The 21,654-nt window shown below is 37.9% G+C and overlaps 1 protein-coding gene across 1 annotated transcript; it reads right to left on the minus strand.

The window, feature by feature from the left end:
• Positions 1–685: 685 nt before the first annotated feature.
• Positions 686–15,683, minus strand: snw1 (SNW domain containing 1). Its single transcript, NM_001002864.1, is given in 14 exon segments — positions 686–946; positions 2,361–2,524; positions 5,185–5,302; positions 5,699–5,801; positions 7,704–7,845; positions 8,160–8,276; positions 8,386–8,451; positions 8,612–8,681; positions 8,778–8,882; positions 11,548–11,654; positions 12,576–12,671; positions 12,774–12,935; positions 14,024–14,177; positions 15,658–15,683. Coding segments are annotated over 14 exon segments (1,611 nt in total). The 5' UTR covers positions 15,672–15,683; the 3' UTR covers positions 686–753.
• Positions 15,684–21,654: the final 5,971 nt, after the last annotated feature.

Below are 21,654 nucleotides of genomic sequence, written 5' to 3' on the forward strand. Positions count from 1 at the left end.
CAAAATAAATAAATAAATAAAATAAAAAAAAATAGCTGACTGGCCCACATTTAAAAAATGGTCCGGCCCTTCTGGCATTTGCCAGAATTGCCAGATGGCCAGTCCGCCCCTGCTGGATAAGTTGGCTGTTCATTCCGCTGTGGCGACCCCAGATTAATAAAGGGGACTCAGCCAAAAAGAAAATGAATATATTAAACAAATTAAGGAACCATTTCTGATTAACAGTGTTAAAAAATAGTATCCGTTTATTAATAGAGGTCCAACTTGCTGGTTCGTTACTGCATAGAATGCAAAACTAAACACTAATCTTTCCCCCTTTAAAACAAATTCAAAGAAAGCACACGCTTGATGAAAGGCTTAATTTGCAGTAGGGTATAAATAGCAGAGTCAGCAAATGAAACTGCTGTTGACCGGATTTATAAGACTAACGGAGGGAGGCATTCAAAATTCATTTCACCTTGCACCAAAGCAGACGGAGCACTCTTACGATTCAGCTAATTTCCCAGCCGCCATAAACAATCATTCACATTCAATGTAATCCTCCATAAGGAATTTATTAGGGTGGCTTTTACAATGCAACAGTAACTTGCAGAAAACATGGACTGAAAAAAAAAACATTTAATGACAGAGAATGACTAAAAACAATATGCATGATACACCATATTGCTAGTATTATACCACTTACTATTCAGTTACAAAAAAAAAAAGTATGGGAAGAAGGATTTAAGCCTGAAGTTTGACAGAGAAAGTGTCTCACTCCTTCCTGCGTTTCTTCTCATGGTCATAGTCCTTGGAGCGCCCACTAGTGGACGCTCTTTTGGAGCCTCCGTGCTGCTTGGCTTCCTCCAAGAACTTGTCCAGACCGAAAGGATCCTCCTCAAACTGTACAGGACCATCCCGGCGGGGGCCATGGTCAGCACCTGAGAAGTCTCGGTCGGGAACAAACCTGAATAGAGAGAGAAATACTTAAATTAACCAAACACCAATCTGTTACGATACTACCCATATGCAAAAAAAAAACATTCAAAAGAGCATAAACATGTTAAAGAGTACCTATTATTTATTACTTTTCACAAGATGTCAAATAAGTCTATGATCTCCCTAGAATGTGTGTGAGGTTCCAGCTCAAAATACCCAACAAATAACTTTTATATATCTTAGAAACTGCCCCTTTGAGGGTTTGATCCTAAAGGCTCATTTTCACCGACTGGTACAGTACGTTACGGTTCCGATAGGTACGGTTCACCTTTGTCAGGCTTGCATATCTACTACCAAGGGTCCCCTTTTGGTGGGCTTTACGACAGAAAATTTAGGTCGACGTCATTCTCACTCGAATAAATGTCTACAGTAAAGCCGTACAGGTCGTTCCCATATCATATGAGAAGCACTTCTCACAAAACATATAAATAATCTGCATATTATAAATATGCAGATCAAACTGAATAAAATCTTACATCAACTACACAGGGTGAGCAACGAGTTGATAAGAACAAACAATCATATTGGATTACAAAAAACCCAACCTATGCTTTGAACATAAATACACTGCAAAAAATGCTTTTCTTGCTTAGATTTTTTGTCTTGTCTCTAGTCTAAATATCTAAAATTTCTTATATCAAGAAGCATTTTCAAGACAAGCAAAACATATTGTCTCGTTTTGAGAAATAATATGCCAATAATAAGTGAGTTTTTCCTTAAAACAAGCAAAATAATCTGCCAATGGGGTAAGCAAAATAATCTTGTTTTTTCTTTTGACGTAAGATTAATTTGCTTACCCCATTGGCAGATTATTTTGCTTGTTTTAAGGAAAAACTCACTTATTATTGGCATAATATTTCTCAAAACAAGACAATATGTTTTGCTTGTTTAGAAAATTCTTCTTGATTTAGGAATTTTCAGATATTTGGACTAGAAACAAGACAACAAAAATCTAAGTAAGAAAAGCATTTTTTGCATACGCAGCGCACATGAATAGAAAAAAAATTATAAAAAAAAAACGAAGGGTCTGACAAATGACTATGTGTCAGCATAGTGGTAGATTCAAACGCAGTTTTAACATCCTATCCCAATGAGGGAGAGATCATCACTAATGGGTGGGGCTTTCCCACTCTGATGACACGTACAAAGAGAGAATGTTAGTGAAAGTGTTTCTGCAGACTACTTTTATGAAGTGTAATTATAAAATATAAAAATCAAATACATTTTTACCATGAGAAACTAGTTACATGAACAGAATGTTGCCACACAACTGTTTAAAGCTCTTATAAAAGTATTTTTTGCATAATAGGTTTCCTTTAATTTAATTTCTTTAAAAATATATTTTTATTTTGGTTTTGTCTGTAGTCAAAGTGCCACTGTACCTGTTGTTCTGCATGAGTGTGTCCAGGTCATCTCCATACATGTCTTTATCCACATTCTTACTGGGCCTGTAAATATTCTGTGCCATGTCTCTGCCACCTCTGAAGGGCTGATCGTACACATTATACATCTCATCCTCTCCCCCAGCAAAACCGCTGTCCATTCCCTGAAAAACACAAACAACGAGTTTCAAACCTACTGGAAGCACAGCTATGAAACATACATCATGCAGTCATACACGATTGCTGAAAGTAGATATTTTAATTATGATATTTTCTAAATTTGCTGAGATTTGGGCAAAAATAAAGGTCAGTACAATCAATTTATAATTTCGTATCCTTTAGTTGAATCATTAAGATGTTAATTGACATCAAAATATTTAAGTCAAAACATAATATTCAGTGGAGATTGATGTAGACCTGAATTTGACGCCATCCAATATTTAACTGAAAGATATAAAACAGGCTTTAAAACTAAAAAGGTCAAGATACGAAGACAGATAAAGATTTTGGGCAGGGTATTTTTATGCACATTTTCCTGCACAAGCCGGTTCTATAATCAGTAGTAAATCTCAAGCATATGCTTTCCAATGTAGCATAATTTGCTACACAGGGTCATATGTTGTATCCAAAATCACCACTATGTCTTCATTCACTACTCGCTCCATTAATCCACTAATATAGTCCACTTGAAGGAGTGAATGAAAAGAGAGAATGAATTGGAGCACTCCGTGGACCAGAACGAATGGCATTTTTTTTTTGTGATTTGCTGGATTACATCCTCAGACGGATTAGATTTTACACTTCTTGGTCAGACCCTGAGATGGATATTCAATATATAGCGAGCTGCCTATTAGTAATGGAACTGTATTTTGATTTTGGTGATGCATACAAACGTTACTGTAATTAAATATATTTTATTTTAAAACTTACACTGAAATGATTCTACTGTAGATACCATCTTGTGTTCAGATGCACAAATTCATTTAATTTGCAAACTCACAGCGCATTAGGGGTATCTTCTAGTTGTTGAGTGTACATAGGTTGTACACTCGTTATTGTGATGCATTGTGGGATGGATTGAGTCCACTTCAGAATGTTCACTATAGTTTATGACTAGAGATGCACCGATATGGATTTTTTGGCCGATATCGATAACCGATAACTCTTACAATTTGGAGTCCGATAGCCAATATACTTTAGGCGATAATTATAAATATTTCAAAATATTATACTTTTATACAGCGAACAACTGATTTCATTTAAAAACTTCATAAAAAAAAAAGTTTTAACTGATTTTATGAGCTGACCAGCCTACTCAAAGCTATAATTTAAAAATTGCAAGGTGATTATATAGACCTATATTCATGATTTTATAGCATGCCGAAAATTACTTATTTACTTTTCTTCACATAGCAAATTAACTGATGTATAAAAACAATTGGTTAGATAACGAAATGGCACTTAATTGACAAAGAAGTTCAATAAATATGTCCTAAGTAAAATGAAAATGAAAGAAACAAGAACTGAAACCTGCTCAAATGTTCTTGAATTAAACGTGTTACAGTATTGTACATACGTACAAATATACAATGTCAGAAAAGGCATTTTAAGAGCTGTTTTGACAGTTCAGAGCCACCTTACAAGCGAAAAGCTAAATACAGATAGCATTACTTTAGGAATTGCTTTTGTCCTATTTGGCGTTTTAGATTCTTCTGTACACTTTTGTGCTGCTCGTCAATGCTTCTATGTTCGTTCTTGCTGTCAATTGCGGGGAAAATGATCGATGAAAGGTTTATGATAAACAGCTGTGAGTTTCAAACTAACTGAAGGAGCTGTATGAAGCGGAGTCAGATTAGAAAGCCAGATTTTGATACAACACTTGAGCATTGAGCACAGACGACTATGACAAACACAGAGCATAATATAAAGACAGAATGTGACGAACGGTTGAGAACCCCTATGCTGGATTAAGTGACTGGCGCACCTCTCCCCAGCTGCTGTGAAGAGTATGAAGTTAAGGGGCTACTCACACTATGCCATCCGTAGCGTGCCCAGGCCCGCTTCCTCAATCGTTTGAGAAGTGTGAGTGCGCTGAATCAGGCTCAAGCACGGTTCACTTGGCCGGCCCTGGCCCGGTTGGAAGAGGTGGGCCTGAGCGCGGTTTACTTGGGCTTTGGCGAGGTACGCTTGTGTGTGAGTGCAAAACACTCCAAAGCACGAAACTGAAAGCGAGACGTGACTTTAAGGGACTGTTTCATATGCATTTATTAATCATTCTTACTGTTAAGTGAACGCAAACTGCCGTAGTTTATTAAAGACGCAAACCCCTCACTGCACGAAAAGCGTGCTTTGGCCCGGTTCGAGACAACTGTACCTAGTGTGAGTACGGACTAAATCAGTAGCAAAACTTGGCTCACTATGTGTGTGCGCGCGTGTTAATAGCCATCACGAGCGCTTGTTATATTCATTACAAATATGCAGATCAAACTGAATACAATCTTACATCAACAACACAAGGCAAGCAACGAGTTGATAAGACCAAATAAGCATATAGGATTACAAGAAACCCAACCTATTTACTTTGATACTGTTATAAGCTAATTAGTCATGTTGAATCAATGAATGGAATTAAATCTAAAAGGTTATCCTGCACTATAGGACAAAAGTCAGGTTATGTTTACTTATAATTATATTTTAATTTTGATATATTGCCCAGACCTAGTTTGAGCTCAAAAAGTTTCTACTCTAACCAAAATATTTCTTTAGTGACCTAAAATCAGTTAAGTGACCAATCCGAGATTAGCAAAGCCTGAGGTTTGATTACCTTGCTCTGATTGAAGAGTCTCTGGTCATACTGAGCCTCACTAGAGGTGCGCGGGTTCGGCTGGCCGAGAGCAATGAGCTCACTGATGTCCCTGTCTTGGTCCCTCTGAAGCTTCGACCTGGACAGAGCAAAAACCACACTGACATTAGCCAACACCACAATAACACCTCATACAGACAGCCAGACAATTCATGCTACATTACACACGTCTCAAACTGAGTGTTCAGGGTATTCTCACACGAACATCTTTTGAGGAAAAAGCGTGAATAATTCAAGCGCTTACAACTACAGATAAAACCGCTTTAAACAACTGAATGAAAAGCTCGGTCTGAATACAGAACGTGTCAGTTTATTTCACTAAAAGGTGCCTGATGTAAAAACGGACACCTTTGGGACTTGTGTGAGATCAGAGGACAGAAAATAATGCAGAGTCATGCAAGTTAAAACGAAATGTGTGCACCAGTTGGACCGACCCATAAATGTTTTAAGGCAAGAGTATAAAAAATGCATGCACCTCTTATCGGGGGCGGCTCTGGAGATGTTCCTGTCATGCTGCCTATCTTTCCTCCTATCGTGACGAATCTCATCACGCTCCCTGACTTCGGAGTCTTCACCACCTGAGACAAAACCAGACACATAAATGGTGATGTGACAGCATTATGAAGGTCTAGCACAAGGATCAGTTTAAAACCAAGGTTGATCTCAGCTTCAATGACTATTTCATGGCTTATTTCATATTTATACATGACTTATTTATAAAACAAAACAACAAAAATCCATTAACCACAATAAATAACATACAAAATTTTTTAACAGTTTTTTTAAGATCAACATTTGCCAAAACTGTAAAGGATTCAAGTACTGGTCTAAATACTATTATTTTCAGCTTAGAAGCTTTGGTAATAATGAATATCAAATATTCGAAGCTTCAGAAGGTGGGGTAAACATTTTTTTTCTCTAATAAAGGCAATAAACCCTGTCTGTCTGGGGTTTTTTTTTAACGTCGAGAACTGTAATTCCAATCAACTTCATGTGTAGTGGGTGTGTACATTTGGACCTAAATACTTGTTTATACTTCTGTGTTGAACAGGGCCGGATTAACAAATAGGCATTAAGCGATTCACGTCCATCACCGTTTGATTGACAGAGACAACATCACTAAAGAGCACAATAGATAGCAGCGTCAGTGGCGTAGCTCGTAAAGCGCATGGCAACATGTTTTGACGTGATCGATCCTGAACCGAATCCTTCGAATCCAGCATCTAATAAACTCTTCTTTTTTCCCCACTACATATCCGATTTTGCCTACTCCTCATCTCGAGGAAGGCAAGTAGGAATGATTAATAAGTGTGTGTATTATGGAGTATTTTTTTTTATTCTGCTTTAAATGCTTTAAAAATAAGTAAAATCTTTGTAGACTAGAAATATATGTACTGTACATCATTTATTTAAAAAAATTGATCTTAATTTTTAATTCAACTACAGGGGTGTGGCTAGGTAGGGGGCCTACAAGATATTGTGCCCAGGGACCTCTGAATTCTTGATCCGGGTCTGGTGTTGAGTGATCGTTGTGACCCACGGCACAAGCCTTGCGCGCAGCCGTGCATTTATACTTTTGCGCGCGGATAACATCAATATCAGTGATACAGCACAAACATTTAATATCAAAGAGGTTTAGCATGTATTAATTAGATTTTAAACCTTACCATTTGGTCAGAATCCAGTAAGTGCGCTATTCTGTGCTCCTGAATGGTTGTGTTTTAATTTCTGTTGCGTTTCGTCTGGTGCAAACAGCCAAATTGCTTATAACTGCAAATTTTGTCACGTAGCATGTTATATAGGGTATTATATAGGATATAGGGTTGCAATGTAACCTGTTCAACTAATGTTTACATTCGTAATATTTATATTATTTGCTAATTAATAACCTTATGTGGAACTCTTATGTGGAGTCTGTTACTGCTCACCGGAGGTCGCATTTCAGTCAGGAATGCATACTTCGAGAGCCTTCCTGACTTAATAAATAAAATATGCAGTTTTTCACCATGTCAACCCAGGGTGCAAAAATGTAAATGACTAAACTTTTATTGGACGGGCTAAAAGAACCAAAACCAAGATGGCCATTCCAGCACGGAAAGCACATTTTTTTTAGATATCTGCAAACGTATTATGGTAGTTTTATGCTTTAGAAGAGTCAAAAACTTTTATAAAGCACCTTTAAGCGTAAATGATTAATAAAAATGTAGCTGACAATTTAAACATTGACTATCATGAATAAATACCACTTTCAGAAAATGCTGTTTGTAGTGTAAAAGGTAAAATTGAATACTGAAAATATTTATTTAACAATTTGAATGTCATTTTACAATATTAAAACTTGCAACCTTAAGGTTTAAATGATGACACCTGTGTGATCTCTAACTGTTTCTGAATAATACTTAAAAGACATTCCCAATTCACTTTTTAAAACCTAGCCACAATGTTAGCATGGACTTGACATTAAATGAGTCTTTTGGTACCTTTATCACCGTGGGGTTTGATACCAGCTCTCCTGTCTCTGGCCATCTTAGCCAGCTCTCTCAGCTTCTCCTCTTTCTTTTCTTTTTCCTTCTGGGCCATCTTCTTTTCCACTTGAGCTCTCATCTCCACAGCCTCTCTGGCCTATTCAAAAATCACATAACCAACATTACCAAACTCAGCCTTGTGCATACATCAGGTGAAAGTAAAACCCTGTGAAGCTCTACAAAGATTGTTTAATTAGGAACGGTTTGCATTATAAAAAGTCTGCATTCCAGACCATAAATTGCTTTCCAAATTTATTAAAAAGACGCAAAATACTTTCACAGACTACATCTTGAGACAGATCAGTGGTTCAGACATTCTTCAGTCTTTTAGAATACTTTTCTACTTGTAAAAGTTAGTAAACTTAGCAATGTCTGTCAAAGTGTTAAGGGATGCGTAAACAAGAAGCGTACCTTTCTGTCTGCTATGTACAAAGCCTCTGCCAGTTTGGCAAAGTTTTCATTGATGTGGACGGTCTGGAGGCCTCGTCCGTCAGCCGCCAAACGCTTGTCTAGAGGAATGGTGTAACCCTGAGAAGTAACAAACGAGAGATGTGAGAAAGCAATGTGGGTTGTTTTCATGGTCAATATTTCGAACCGACAACAGACAGCTGAATAATTAATGAAGATTCGCCGGTACCTTTGCGTTCTTCCAGTTGGAAATACAAGGAGGAATCTTCCATTCCTGCTGTTCTTTCACTGTCATCTAAAAAAACACACACAAAAAAGAAAAACAATGATGTTTTGAGGTCTGTTGGGATATTCTCAGAAATACTTCAAGACAGGCTTGTATGAATTCGGAGTGTAAACAAAGCTGATGACTGTCGATGTTTGGGATCGATATTTGGAGGAAGCAAAACTCCCACCTTTCTGCTTGGAGAGTGCATGACTGGAGCAGGAGGGGAAGGAGGTCCACGAGGAATTTTCTTATTGATTCTGTAAGAAAACACACACACAAAAAAACACAGAGTTTCTTGAGAGTTTCCCTTATAGATCAAACTTACTTAAAAATTGTGGATGAAAACAACATACTTGAATCGAGGGGGTTCCATTGGATCTTTCTGCATTTCCACCATACGGATGACCCTCTGTTTTGCTCCAGAGTTAAATGCGAGACCTTGCTGAGAGGGTGTGTACCTTTAAGAAATATTAAAACAATTTGTTTTGACAAAACATTTTTGGAACTCAAACAACTAAAATACAGATTTGTTAACATCTTGGAGCGCAAAGACATCTACAGTGCATATGGAAAGTATTCATAGCGCTTCACTTTTTCCAAAATTTTTATGTTACAGCCTTATTCCAAAATGGATTAAATTAATTTATTTCCTCAAAATTCTACAGACAGTACTCCATAATGACAATGTGAATTTATTTGAAAATTTTTTTGAAATAAAAAAAAAAAAAAAACTGAAAAATCACATGCACATCAGTATTAACAGCCTTTGCTCAATACTTTGTTGATGCACCTTTGGCAACAATTACAGTCTGAAGTCTTTTTGAATATGATGCCACAAGCTTGGCACACCTGTCTTTGGGAAATTGTGCCCATGCCTCTTTGCAGTACCTCTCAAGCTCTATCAGGTTGGATGAGAAGTGACGGTGTACAGCCATTTTCAGATCTCTCCAGAGATGATCAATAGGATTTAGGTCTGGGCTCTGGCTGGGTCACTCAAAGACGTTCACCAAGTTTTGTGAAGTCAGTCTATTTATTTTGGCGGTGTGCTTTGGGTCAACATCCTGCTGGAAGACAAACCGTCGCCCCAGTCTGTGGTCAAAACCACTCTGAAGCAGGTTTTCATGCAGGATGTCTCTGTACATTGCTGCCTTCATCTTTCCCTCTATCCTGACTAATCTTCCAGTTCCTTCTGCTGAAAAACATCCCTACAGCATGATGCTGCCACCACCATGCTTCATTGTAATGATGGTATTAGCCTGGTGATGAGCGGTGCCTGGTTTTCTCCAAACGTAACGCCTGGCATTCACTCCAAAGAGTTCAATTTTAGCCTCATCAGAGCAGAGAATTTTGTTTCTTATGGTCTGAGAGTCCTTTAGATGCCTTTAGGCAAATTCCAGATGGTGAGTGGCTTCCGTCTGGCCACTCTACCATACAGGCCTGACTTGTGGATTGCTGCACAGATGGTTGTCTTTCTGTAAGGTTCTCCTCTCTCCACAGATCGCTGGAGCTCAGACAGAGTGACCATCGGGTTAATGATCACATCCCTGACTAAGGCCCTTCTCCACCAAGATAGCCGGCCAGCTCTAAGAAGAGTCCTGGTAGTTTCAATCTCCTTCCACTTACGGATGACTGAGGTCACTGTGCTCATTGGAGTATTCAGAGCAGCAGAAATTTTTCTGTAACCCTTCCCAGCCATGTGGCCAGAGACAATCCTGTCTCAGAGGTCTACAGACAATTCCTTTGTCTTCATGCTTGGTTTGTGCTTTGACATGCACTGTCAACCCTGGGACCTTATATAGACAGGTGTATGCCTTTTCAAATCATGTTTAATCAACTGAATTTACCACAGGTCAACTCCAATTAAGCTGCTGAAAGATCTCAAGAATAATCAGTGGAGCTTCACCGCAAAAGCCTGGTTTATACTTCTGCGTCAAGTGACCGGAGAAACCATTGGCGCATGCAACGCCCATAGCTTTGCATTTATACTTCTGCGCGCTGTCACTGTTGGTCTGCATTAACACTTCGAAATGCTAGTTGGCAGTGAGGTGTAAGTGTTCCTGTGTGAAGTCTCTTCGCTGCTGTTTTGCTTTTCCTGAACACTTCCTGGATGTACCAGCGGCTCAAACTCGCTCATTTTGAGGCAGGAACCGGCGGACGTGTAACAACTTTAACTATGAGGTAAACACAAAATAAAACTTTCCATCCGGAGCTCCTTCACGGGACTCCACACTTGTAAACAATCGCTCCATTGGGCTAGTGCCGTTCACACGGCTCTCGGTCCCGCCCAGACTCGTCAGCGATACCAAGCCGACCAATCACAGAGCTTGCGCTACGTGTTGTTGTTGTTGTAACATGTAGTTACATTTTTTGAGAGGTGCACGTCAGTGACGCCGCCGGCCACGGCGAAGGGCTATGCATCAACGCCGTAGCATACGCCGACGTTTGACGCAGAAGTATAAATCAGCCTAAAGGCCGTGTATACTTCTGTAGGTGGTTTTTCAGGCGTTTTATTTTTTAATAAATTTGCAACAATAAAAAAAAAAACAACTTTTTCACATTGTCATTATAGGGTATTGTGTGTAGAATTTAGAAATTAAAGAAATTGTGTGGAAATAAATTAATTTAATCCATTTTGGAATAAGGCTGTAATATGTGGAAAAAAAATAGGAAAATGTGAAGCACTATGAATACTTTCCGAATGCACTGTATAAAGAAAAATACACTGCCTCCTTCAAATTTTCTCCATCAACAGTATATGCACCATAATCTCCATTACCAGAGAAAATAATTGTCTCTTCAGTCTTTTTATAGCCAAATTAATAAAAAAAACATAAGGGGTCAACTATTCCAACCTCATAAAGGAATCTGACAATTTAAACGCTCAAACAATAAACTGTTTTAACAGTACAAAAGTTTTAACGAATTATTCATGCGTTTACATAATCACAGCTTTTTAACACTAGCTGATATGCTTTACTTTTTGAGAACAAGAAAGACGTTTATATATAGTATATTTTTTTTAAAGTAAATGAACATCATACTGATAAAACAGCCTAACTTGTACTAAAACCAGAACATTTATTTAAATTCGACAATTTCACATCATTCACAAGTCACTCTTACCGAATGTATTGCGCGGGGGCCTGTTTATCTGCAGCACGCACAGGCATAGCTGCCGCGATTTTCTGTGAAACCTGTTTCTCCAGAGCTAATCTGGTCTTTTCTGTAAGCTACATCAGAGGTAAAAAGAAAAGTTAATTCATGCTGGTTCTGCGTAATGACCATTTAATTTCATGAGGATCGCTTGATTAAAACATAAATATTTCCATTATCAATGCTGTTTTAACACCACAGTACAAAAGAGTAATGCAAGTTAAGGATTTCAAGCCAGTGCATGTATATTTAGGGTTTCAGCAGGTTTCTTTAAGTGTAATTTAAGACTTTTTAAGACCCTTTCAAGGCCAATATGAGTGAAATTTCAGCCTTATAGGGACTTTTTTTAATAGCCTGGTTACTTCTGTAAATAGTTTTTATATTAATGGAAGATCATGTAAAGGGATGTGTTGCATTAGTTTTCATTCCCTGATTAGGAAATGTAATTTGGAGAATTTGCTGTAAAAATGTCTAGAAGCTGTTGTGAATTGTATAATTTTGCAATAAAAAGCTTAAATATAAACAAAATAGTTTTAAGATGGATTATTGGGTGTCAGTCCGTTAGGGTAGCTTTACTTGGACACAGGAAAATTAAGACCGGTTTGAAATGACCTATGCCACTATATTTTAGTGAATTTAAGACTTTTAAGGGCTAAATTTCTGCTTTTAAAAGCATTAAGACTTTTAAAACCCTGCAGACACCCTGATATTAGACACTAGTGTGTAAATGAAGACTAACAAACCTAATGTTAATTAAATCAAACAACACTGATAGAAAATTGTTAAGCTTTCTTATTATTCAAAGTTCACTTCAGTAACTTAAGAAAAATGTTAACATTTACATAATTTCAAAATGACATGCATTAATTGTGTAAATATTTAATTATAGTATTTAATTTTTAAACAAAAGGGTACATTATAGCAGTCTTAAGCATGATTGTGAAACTGAAACAAAATTGTGAAATCTATCAGAAACTGCTACTGAATTGTAATCTTACCTCTCTCACTGCCTCTTCATCTGGTTTCTGCAGCTCTGGATCATCTTGGTTTAGCACTTCCTTAGGAAGCATGTCTGTGTATTTACTAAATATGACCTATTCAAAAAAACAAAAAAATTATGAAAACAAATCATATCCTTAGGTAAGAGCCACTGAATATATGAATAAAATATGAAATAACACAAGAGGATCAGGTACCTTGTCTTTGCTTTGGCCTTGTCTAGCAATAGCATCATATTTGATCTTGCCCTCTGCATCCACCTGCACTGCCAGAGCATTGGACGTCCTTTTCTTCCTACCCATTTCCAGAGGATACTGGGCAACATGGATCTCTGGAAAAGCTCCTCCATCTCCAAAGTCCTTTAAAAGAAATATCATTCATTCATTTATTTATTTATTTATTTATTTTCCTTCAGTGTAGTCTCTTATTTATCAGGGGTCAAGACCGCGGATTGACAAGCCAAAAGAAATATCATAACACTTATTATTACCGTTTGTTAATTCACAGTAAAATTATGACATCAGAATACAACTATTCATAATTCTAAAGTTGAATTATTATGTTTGAGACAAGTGCTTGCCATTTGTCATTGACAACATCATTAGAACATTTTTACTGGTAAAATGAGACATTTGTCATTATCAGACTCCTTCTTGCATTATATTTATCATTATATAGGCTAGGGTAGTTATCCTGACATAGCAAACATTCATTTTCATGCACAACACTGTGTTCACTATGAAAGAAAAAAAACATATCAAATGTTTGTTGTAATCAGAACTGTAAAACGCGTTATGATTATATAAATGATTTGCAAGCCGACTTTACTTTCACTTCCGAGTGCGGCTAATGCCTGCAGTCACTCTGAGAAAACAATACACACATGCAAATCTTTCTTTTAGCACGACTCTCAAACGATCGTTCTGTGCAACAAACTGAACGTTATTTACAACTTTATTACATGTTTTTCACAGCCTATGCAGGTTCTGTTCACTAAAGGAGGAGTCATTTTTGTACACGTGCGTGTTCTCGGTAGTAAACAAACAGGTTGCGGTCATTACATCATTACATTTCGACAGTAATGACATTTCTGGGAGAATTATACCTTATAAATATAGTATGTGACACTTTTAACACCATTTGAAGGTGTCAATATTGCTGTGAAGGCTTGTGCGACTGCCTTTACGCTTCTGTCCTGACCTTGAATTGGCTGAATCGTAGAAAAGCTGAATTAAGATCGTGTGTAGGGTCAAATCGAGATCATGATCTTTTTTTCGATTAATCGTGCAGCCCTGATCAGGCCCACTTGCAACCACACTTTCTAAATACACTGGATATGTCATGTGGTCTTATCACTTGACTATTTACAAATGCGGGTATTGGAACAAGCCCATAATGCAGCAGGATATATGACAGCTATCAGCACGTAATGTTTAATTGTTAGTACCTCTAGAGCCCGGGGTACCCATGACTTTCTGAAGCCGTAAGGAGGAGGGTCTCTGCGGGTGGAGACCAAAGCAGTGGACTGGGATCTGTATGCCTGAGACCTCTCCTCTGCCTCCAGCTGGTCCTGGGACAGTTGGGTGGGCGCAGGAAGAAAACTAAAAGAGAATGGGGAAAAGAGCCAAGTCAGATTAAGAGATGTGCAATCTAATAATTTCTTTTAAAAGTCTATCCTATGTGGTGTCACAAAATACATTATTAACAGTAATACTTTTTCAGAATTTTAATGATTTTATGTTTTTATTTTATTTTAATATTACACTACATTATGAGGATGTGGACAAAAACATGAATAACAGCACTGTGTGAAAGTTGCAATCTTAAAAAAAAAACATCTAAAAATATTTCAATTTTATTATTTGAGATGTATTTTTGAAATGTTTTGCCTTTATTAAACAGTAAATCAGAATGACAGGAAGATAAGTGAGAGAGAAGTTCAGGAAAGGTCCACAAGCCTCGAACTCGGGACACCATGAGCACTGTACACTAAACCACTGGGCAATTTTTAGTTTATATTTATACATTCATCATGACGTTATGAATAAAGTAAAGAAAATGATGACTTATGATGAAGTTTGATTTTTGTCTAATGGCCCAGCCCTAGCCAGGATGACATATTATTAAACCATCAGCTAACAATTGAGGTAAGGTTTGTTTTATATTCACACATTCAGACTTTCTCCTTAATAATACAATTTAAGAAAAGTATTCTTTGCAAACTCTACATAAGAAACCATATAAGCCAAGCAATCACCGACTATCAAGGTATACCATTGCACAATCAAAATAAATTGTGCTAATGTTGCTTTCGAGTCATACTTGTATATGATTAAAGACTGAATATTCAAAGTATCATGATAAACAATATAGGGAGCATGTCATAAGTTGACACTAAACAGAATGTGCGTATATAAAACCAACTTTACTGCAATGTAGATGCAAAATTCAACCTATATTCATTGGAACGTGGGTGATTGATGTTGAAACAGTGGCTCGATCTCACGTGAAAATATTATTGCATTAATAGACTAACGTTATTCGAATGGCCTCAATTGTAACATTACGTCAAAAAAAAAAGTTAATGCTACCTAACGTTAAGCATTAAGAGCCACAAACACAGCCGTCTCTTGGGGGTGAGCAGAGCTATGAGTGTGTTGGAATAGTGCATATGTACACTGATAAATAAAATTGCTACGACGATGATAAATAACGTTAGCCTAACGTTACACATTACATCCAGGAATAAATATATATTTTTAAAGTTATAAATAGCTTTTATATAAGCAATTATAATGAATAAAAACATAATAATGAGATATTCAAAGTCCATTTATCTTTTAAATATGTTATTATTTGCTTTTGCTGTGGCTGTAGCTTTAGCTTAGCATTCACTATTATACAAAGACCACAACACAGCAGGCCTCATCGTCTCACATAACACAACTTGGGTAATAACTAACACAGAGTTTTCACAAACTGTAAATGTACATACATGAAAAACACATGTACGCTTTTAAATTGAGTTTCAACACATAAATTGAAGCATAAAACCTTAAAAACAGCTTCTCTGCGTCTTACCTCGTAAGCGACATCTTGGATTCTGTGCGTTCTGACGTCACTCTACTGTCTCATAACTTCTCGCGATGTTTAGAGAATTAAGGGATTAAGCGCTGTCAAAACTGTATAAAGAGGATAATATACAGTTTAGCGTTTTATAGGCTTTATATGTATCGAATATATCTATACATTCTATATATACCTATCTAAACTATAAAGTATAGACTATACATTAGCCTACAATCTTCTGACAGCACATATCATGTGGAAATACCACTTATGGCAAGCCGTTTTAACATTTAAGCTATAACGCATACTAGTAGTATATTATTATGTTACTAGTGATTATTTTTAGATACTAGTATCTTTTCCTTCAACTGTATTAGATAGTGCTTATTTATTAGATACTAGTGCCTATTCTTTAGATAATTGTGCCTCCCCTGTAGAAAAATCCAGCTTAAACCAGCCTAGGCTGGTTGACTGGTTTTAGCTGGTCGACCAGCCTGGTTTAGAGGGGTTTTGCCCATTTCCAGGCTGGCTTCTAGCTATTTCCAGCCTGGTTTTAGCTGGTCAGGTTGGGAAATGACCAGCTAAAACCAGCTTGACCAGTCTAGCCAGACTGGGAGTCCAGCCAAAACCAGCTATGTCCAGTTTAAACCAGGCTGGTCAGGCTGGTATTAGCTGAATTTAACTGGTCATTTTCCAGCCTGACCAGCAAAGACCAGGCTCGAAATGACTGGAAACCAGCCTGCAAATGGCCAAAACCCCTCTAAAGCCTCTTTTCCCTGTGTTTATTACCAATCCAGAATCCTAAAATCTATGCTACATAATTGCACCTTACAGAATCTATTATACAAAATCTTGTCTTGGTGACAGCATTGACAGCCTCATGAGAGCTTGTATTTCATTTAAACTTGGGGGGAAAGCATTGATATGGCTATAAAACAGTTTAGATATGGCTATAAAACAGATTAGAGATGTGTTAATATCACTTCCTCAGCTAATATCTCTTTCCCATTCATCTGTATTAGCTTTCCAGGATATTTCACTGGTTGAAGACAGATTGTGTGTTAATTCACAGGGCTGCCGAGCTGTGTGCGTATAGCCTTAGAATACTGATGTGTTAGACTCTTACACCCTGTGTTAGCCTTGAGCAATAAGACATATGCAAAGAAGACAGTTACTATTATCTGAGCAAAATGGCCACAAGGGACTTTACGAGCCCTGCCAAATGTCAGATTCCATTTAAAACTATTAACATGTTCTGAAGACCTGCTTTTCAGCTTGACAGACAACTTCTTTCTTTAAAGATAATGGCTCATTTGTAGATGTTTATTTCACACCACAGAGTATTGAAAAAGACTGTAGATGTACTTAATCAAATATCGTAAAGCTAATTATTCTGAATTCACTCATTGACTGTTGTGTTCATCAGTCAGCATTGTCTCAGTACAATGCATAAATGTGTGCTCTGTAAAGCCTGAAAGGATTAGTTCAAATCAAATCACTTTTATTGTCACATCAGCAGCAGCACGTGTGCTATGATGAGTAAAAAGCTTAGGTGCTGGCTGCCGACTGACTCCAAAACAACAGTTTAATTCACCCAAATATGACAACTCTGGTAATACTTATGCACACTCATAGATATGTACACTGGATGTCGCCTGGCCTATTGTTGTCAATTGAAAGGAATGCGTCAATGGCGCCGCCATCTTGCTACAGGGTAGCGCTCCTTTGAAATGAATGCGCGACCAAGGTACAGTGGAGGACTGTGGCCATCCAAAGCCAGAGATATACACATATACCAAATATCTATGATCGGGAGTTTCCTGAATGTTAGTATGTAATTTTTTTTCTAATTGCGAAAATTATAATTTTACATCACTTTTCTACATTGATGTCTCAGTGACCGCACGGGCATTCCTGACAAAAAGCTTGTATTTGTGTGTACAGAAATGTAATATCCACCCTCCCTGTTAAATTTAATCTAATCATGTCCTGAAACACAGCTCCTCTCCTGCTTTCACTTCTCATACTGACGGAGGGAGCGATTCGTTTGTGAATGAATCCCCCGAACGACTCTTTCACTAACATTAGCTGACAATAATACAAGTTTCTGGCAGCGCAGCATCTCGTTGTCATATTTCTTTTGCATTGTTTGCTGATTTTATTCAACAAAACTAGCATAAGCCGAGTGTTTAGTGCGAGTGGGAGCTGCTTTGCCGTATGATGAATGCAGTAAGTGACTGTTATCATCAATAACGTTACCTGATTAGCACAAAAGTTCAGAACATACAAAAACAGAAAAAAACTTAATATTACCTATGAAATGTTCTGCCTTTGTGCTTTGTTTTCTTTTTTTGCTCGTTACTACACCCGTAGACAGCGCTAAAGTCCCGCATCTTCACGTAATAACACTGTCTTGACTAGTGCGGTTGAATGACATTTGTCCTGGGAGTACTGTACCAATGTGGCGGCGCTATTGACGCATGTTCAGGGTCCTTATGCAATATCTAGTGTATATATCTATGATGCACACTCATGTCATTTCAATTCTGTGAGACTTTTGTTCATCTTCAGAACACAAATTAACACATTTTAGATAATGTGGAGAAAAAGGAATGTATTTTTTATTACTTTTGTTTCTTTATTTTTATTAGAAAAATGTTTAGACCAACAACAATTTAATATTTTTTTCTTTTGTATGATACCATATATTAACCAGGCATACTTTTTTTTTACTGAGCTGCATAATTTTTTAGAAGAAACTGCTGACAATAGCTGAATAAGAAATAACATAGTACGGGGGCCCTTGTTCCAGACTGCAGTCCAATAAGAAGTCTAGACATGTCACAAGGAGCATGATGCTTGTAAAAGTTGTGAAATATATTGAAGATGTGCTTAATTGTTCAGTTCTGGTATGCAGAAAAGGGTTGCAGAAAGAGGAAGTATGTCTGGGTGCAACACTCAAAGGACTGCAGAATGACTGATAAGTGCAGCCTGATCTCACGGGAAAATGTAAGTATTTTACATTTTGCCAGTTTAGTGAGTAATTCATACGAATTCATAAGAGTTCAGTCGTAGGAAATTGTACTAATTTAAAAAAGAGGCATGACACCTAACCCCACCCCTAAACCCAACTGTCATTGGGGGATGAGCAAATCGTACTAAATTGTGCGAATTAACCACTAAATCAAAAAGTTACGAATTGCTGATTGAGTTGATTGAGATTGAGTTGGATAAGTGACGTTACACCAAAACTTCATTTGTTAATATTAGCTGTGTATATATGCTGGAGTCAGGGAAATGTATGTTAGTTGCAAAGCTCTTGAATGTAATTCTTGTATTGCATTGGGGTAATGTAACCCAGAGCTCTGTCATCAAATTATTCATTTGTATCTAATAAATTACTCACATTTTTGGCATTGAAGAAAACCCTCTCCAGACCTTTTCTTATTGAATACGCATGGAATTTGCTTGATATTCCAACAATGATATCTGAGAACAAAAAAAGTCAAATCATTCCATGTGACTTCAGTGGTTCAACTGTAATCATAAGAAGCTCCAATAACACATTTGTGCACAGGATTTTCATTTTTGGATGATTTTCTGGTTGAACGTAAACTAGCGTGAACTTAAAAATTATCGTCCAGTTTTTAATTGTTTGAATGTACTAATTGTTAATTCCAGCCTGTCCATTCTTTTTAAACTAAACCCACTACAATTTCTGAGATCACATTAATTTTTGCGTCATTGTAAAATTGCCACTTTGGTGGAAAATGGATTGACCTGCATCTTGGAACAGGTCTCAATTATTTGGAGTTATTCTGAAAGTCCAGCTCTGGCTTTTGTTTATGTAAGGGTCGGTCTATTAGTCATTTGACAGATCTAACAGCATGGATGAGGTTAAGGGCCTACTCACACTATGCTATCCGTACCGTGCCCAGGCCCGTTTCCCTGATCGTTTGAGAAGTGTGAGTGCGCTAAATCAAGCTCAAGCACGGGTCACTTGGCCGGCCCTGGCCCTGTTGGAAGAGGTGTGCCTGACCGCGGTTCACTTGGGCTATGGCGCGGTACGCTTGTGTGTGAGTGCAAAACGTGCCAAAGCCCGAAACTGTAAACGAGACATGACTTTTAATGGACTGTTTCATTTGGATTTATTAATCATTCTTACTGTTCAGTTAACGCCGTAGTTTATTAAATATGCAAACCCCTCACTGCACGACAGCTGCGCACCTTCAGCAAACCTCCTAATTTCTGCTGCACGAGGGCTTTATGATTGTTTATGAGTGGCGGATCTGTTCGGCGAAATATCTGACTGTGTGTTACCGCACCCCTAAGGAATAAAGCGATATAACTAAAGAAATCTCCACTGTGCTGAGCGAGAGCGCTTAACAGCGCAGCATCGATGACGTAAGTGTGCCCAGGCCCGATTGTAATGTGAGTGCGGGTCATCGGGGGAGACGGGAGGGGGACAAGCATGCTTTGGCCCGGTTCGAGGCAACTGTACATAGTGCGAGTACAGCCTAAATGCGCGTAAGCCTTCTCTTGCACAGCTGTAGACAAATTATTAAAAATTCTTAAACTTTTAGTTTCATGAGTTCAAGTTTTTACCCTTCTGACTCCAATTTATGATAATTTAAATTTAGATTAATCTATTTCAACCTGATCACCTTATAGGTTGTGATTTAGTGTAATTTGGATTAACCTAGTCATTTCTTATTTTACAGTTAATGGTTTATCGTTTACCTAAAGTCGCTTAGAGCGAGGCAGTGGCGCAGTAGGTAGTGCTGTCGCCTCACAGCAAGAAGGTCGCTGGGTCGCTGGTTCGAACCTCGGTTCAGCTGGCGTTTCTGTGTGGAGTTTGCATGCTCTCCCTGCCTTCGTGTGGTTTTTGTCTGGGTGCTCAAGTTTCCCCCACAGTCCAAAGACATGTACCTAATTGGGCAGGCTAAATTGTCCATAGTGTGTGTGAATGTGTGTGTGGATGTTTCCCAGAGATGGGTTGCGGCTGAAAGGGCATCCGCTGCGTAAAAACTTGCTGGATAAGTTGGTGGTTCATTCTGCTGTGGCAACCCCGGATTAATAAAGGGACTAAGCCGACAAGAAAATGAATGAATGAATAAAGTCGCTTAGAATCAGTATGCTGGCCTGTTAGATCTGCTCACAGACACAACCTATTCAGTTCTGGTTCTTAGATAGAGGACATAACTGTAAACTAATTTAGTTTTAAGTAACTTTAAGGTAACATTAGGCTGGGGTGTCAAGGTGATGCAGTGGGTAGCACGATTGCCTCATAGCAAGAAGATTGCTTGTTCGAGCCTCAGCTGGGTCATTTGGCATTTCTGTGTGGAGTTCTCCCCGTGTTCAAGTGGGTTTCCTCTGGGTGTTGAATTGGATAAGCTGGATAAGCCGTAGTGTATGTGAACACAAAAAAAGAATGGCTGTTTCCCAGTGTTGGGTTGCAGCTGGAAGGGTATCCACGGAGTAAAACATATGCTGCATAAGTTGGTGGTTCATTCCGCTGTGGTGACCCCTGATGAATAAAGGGACTAAGTTGAAAAGAAAATGAATGAATAAATGAATGAACATTAGGCTGCCTCATGCTTGCTCATACATAAAGCATTTTTTGATTTAGCCACTAGAGTATATCATCCTAAGCGATTGTCAGAAATCAACAGGTCTCTAATGCTGTGCCTATGCTCCATTAATTGAGCCTGGCTCTATGAGTAATCCTGGTTGTAGGCTGTAGAAACATCAGCCTAAACAATCAACTAGTTACAATAATTTCATAAGATAGAGTTAACCACTTAAACTCTGCTGCTATTTGGGGATTTCCGCCTGGATTTTGCCTACCCTAATTTAAAAGCTTCCCAAATCCCAAAAAGAGGTGTAAATGCAAATATTTGGTATCATTTTAAAGAAAACCCTTTGAATTTTCATAAAACACTATTGAAAGTGTTTAAAATAACTGTATATTTCGACTGTGTTATAATAAACACCTAAAAAAAGAGGCGC

This window comes from Danio rerio, chromosome 20 (genome assembly GCF_049306965.1).
Source record: "Danio rerio strain Tuebingen ecotype United States chromosome 20, GRCz12tu, whole genome shotgun sequence".
NCBI lineage: Eukaryota > Metazoa > Chordata > Actinopteri > Cypriniformes > Danionidae > Danio > Danio rerio.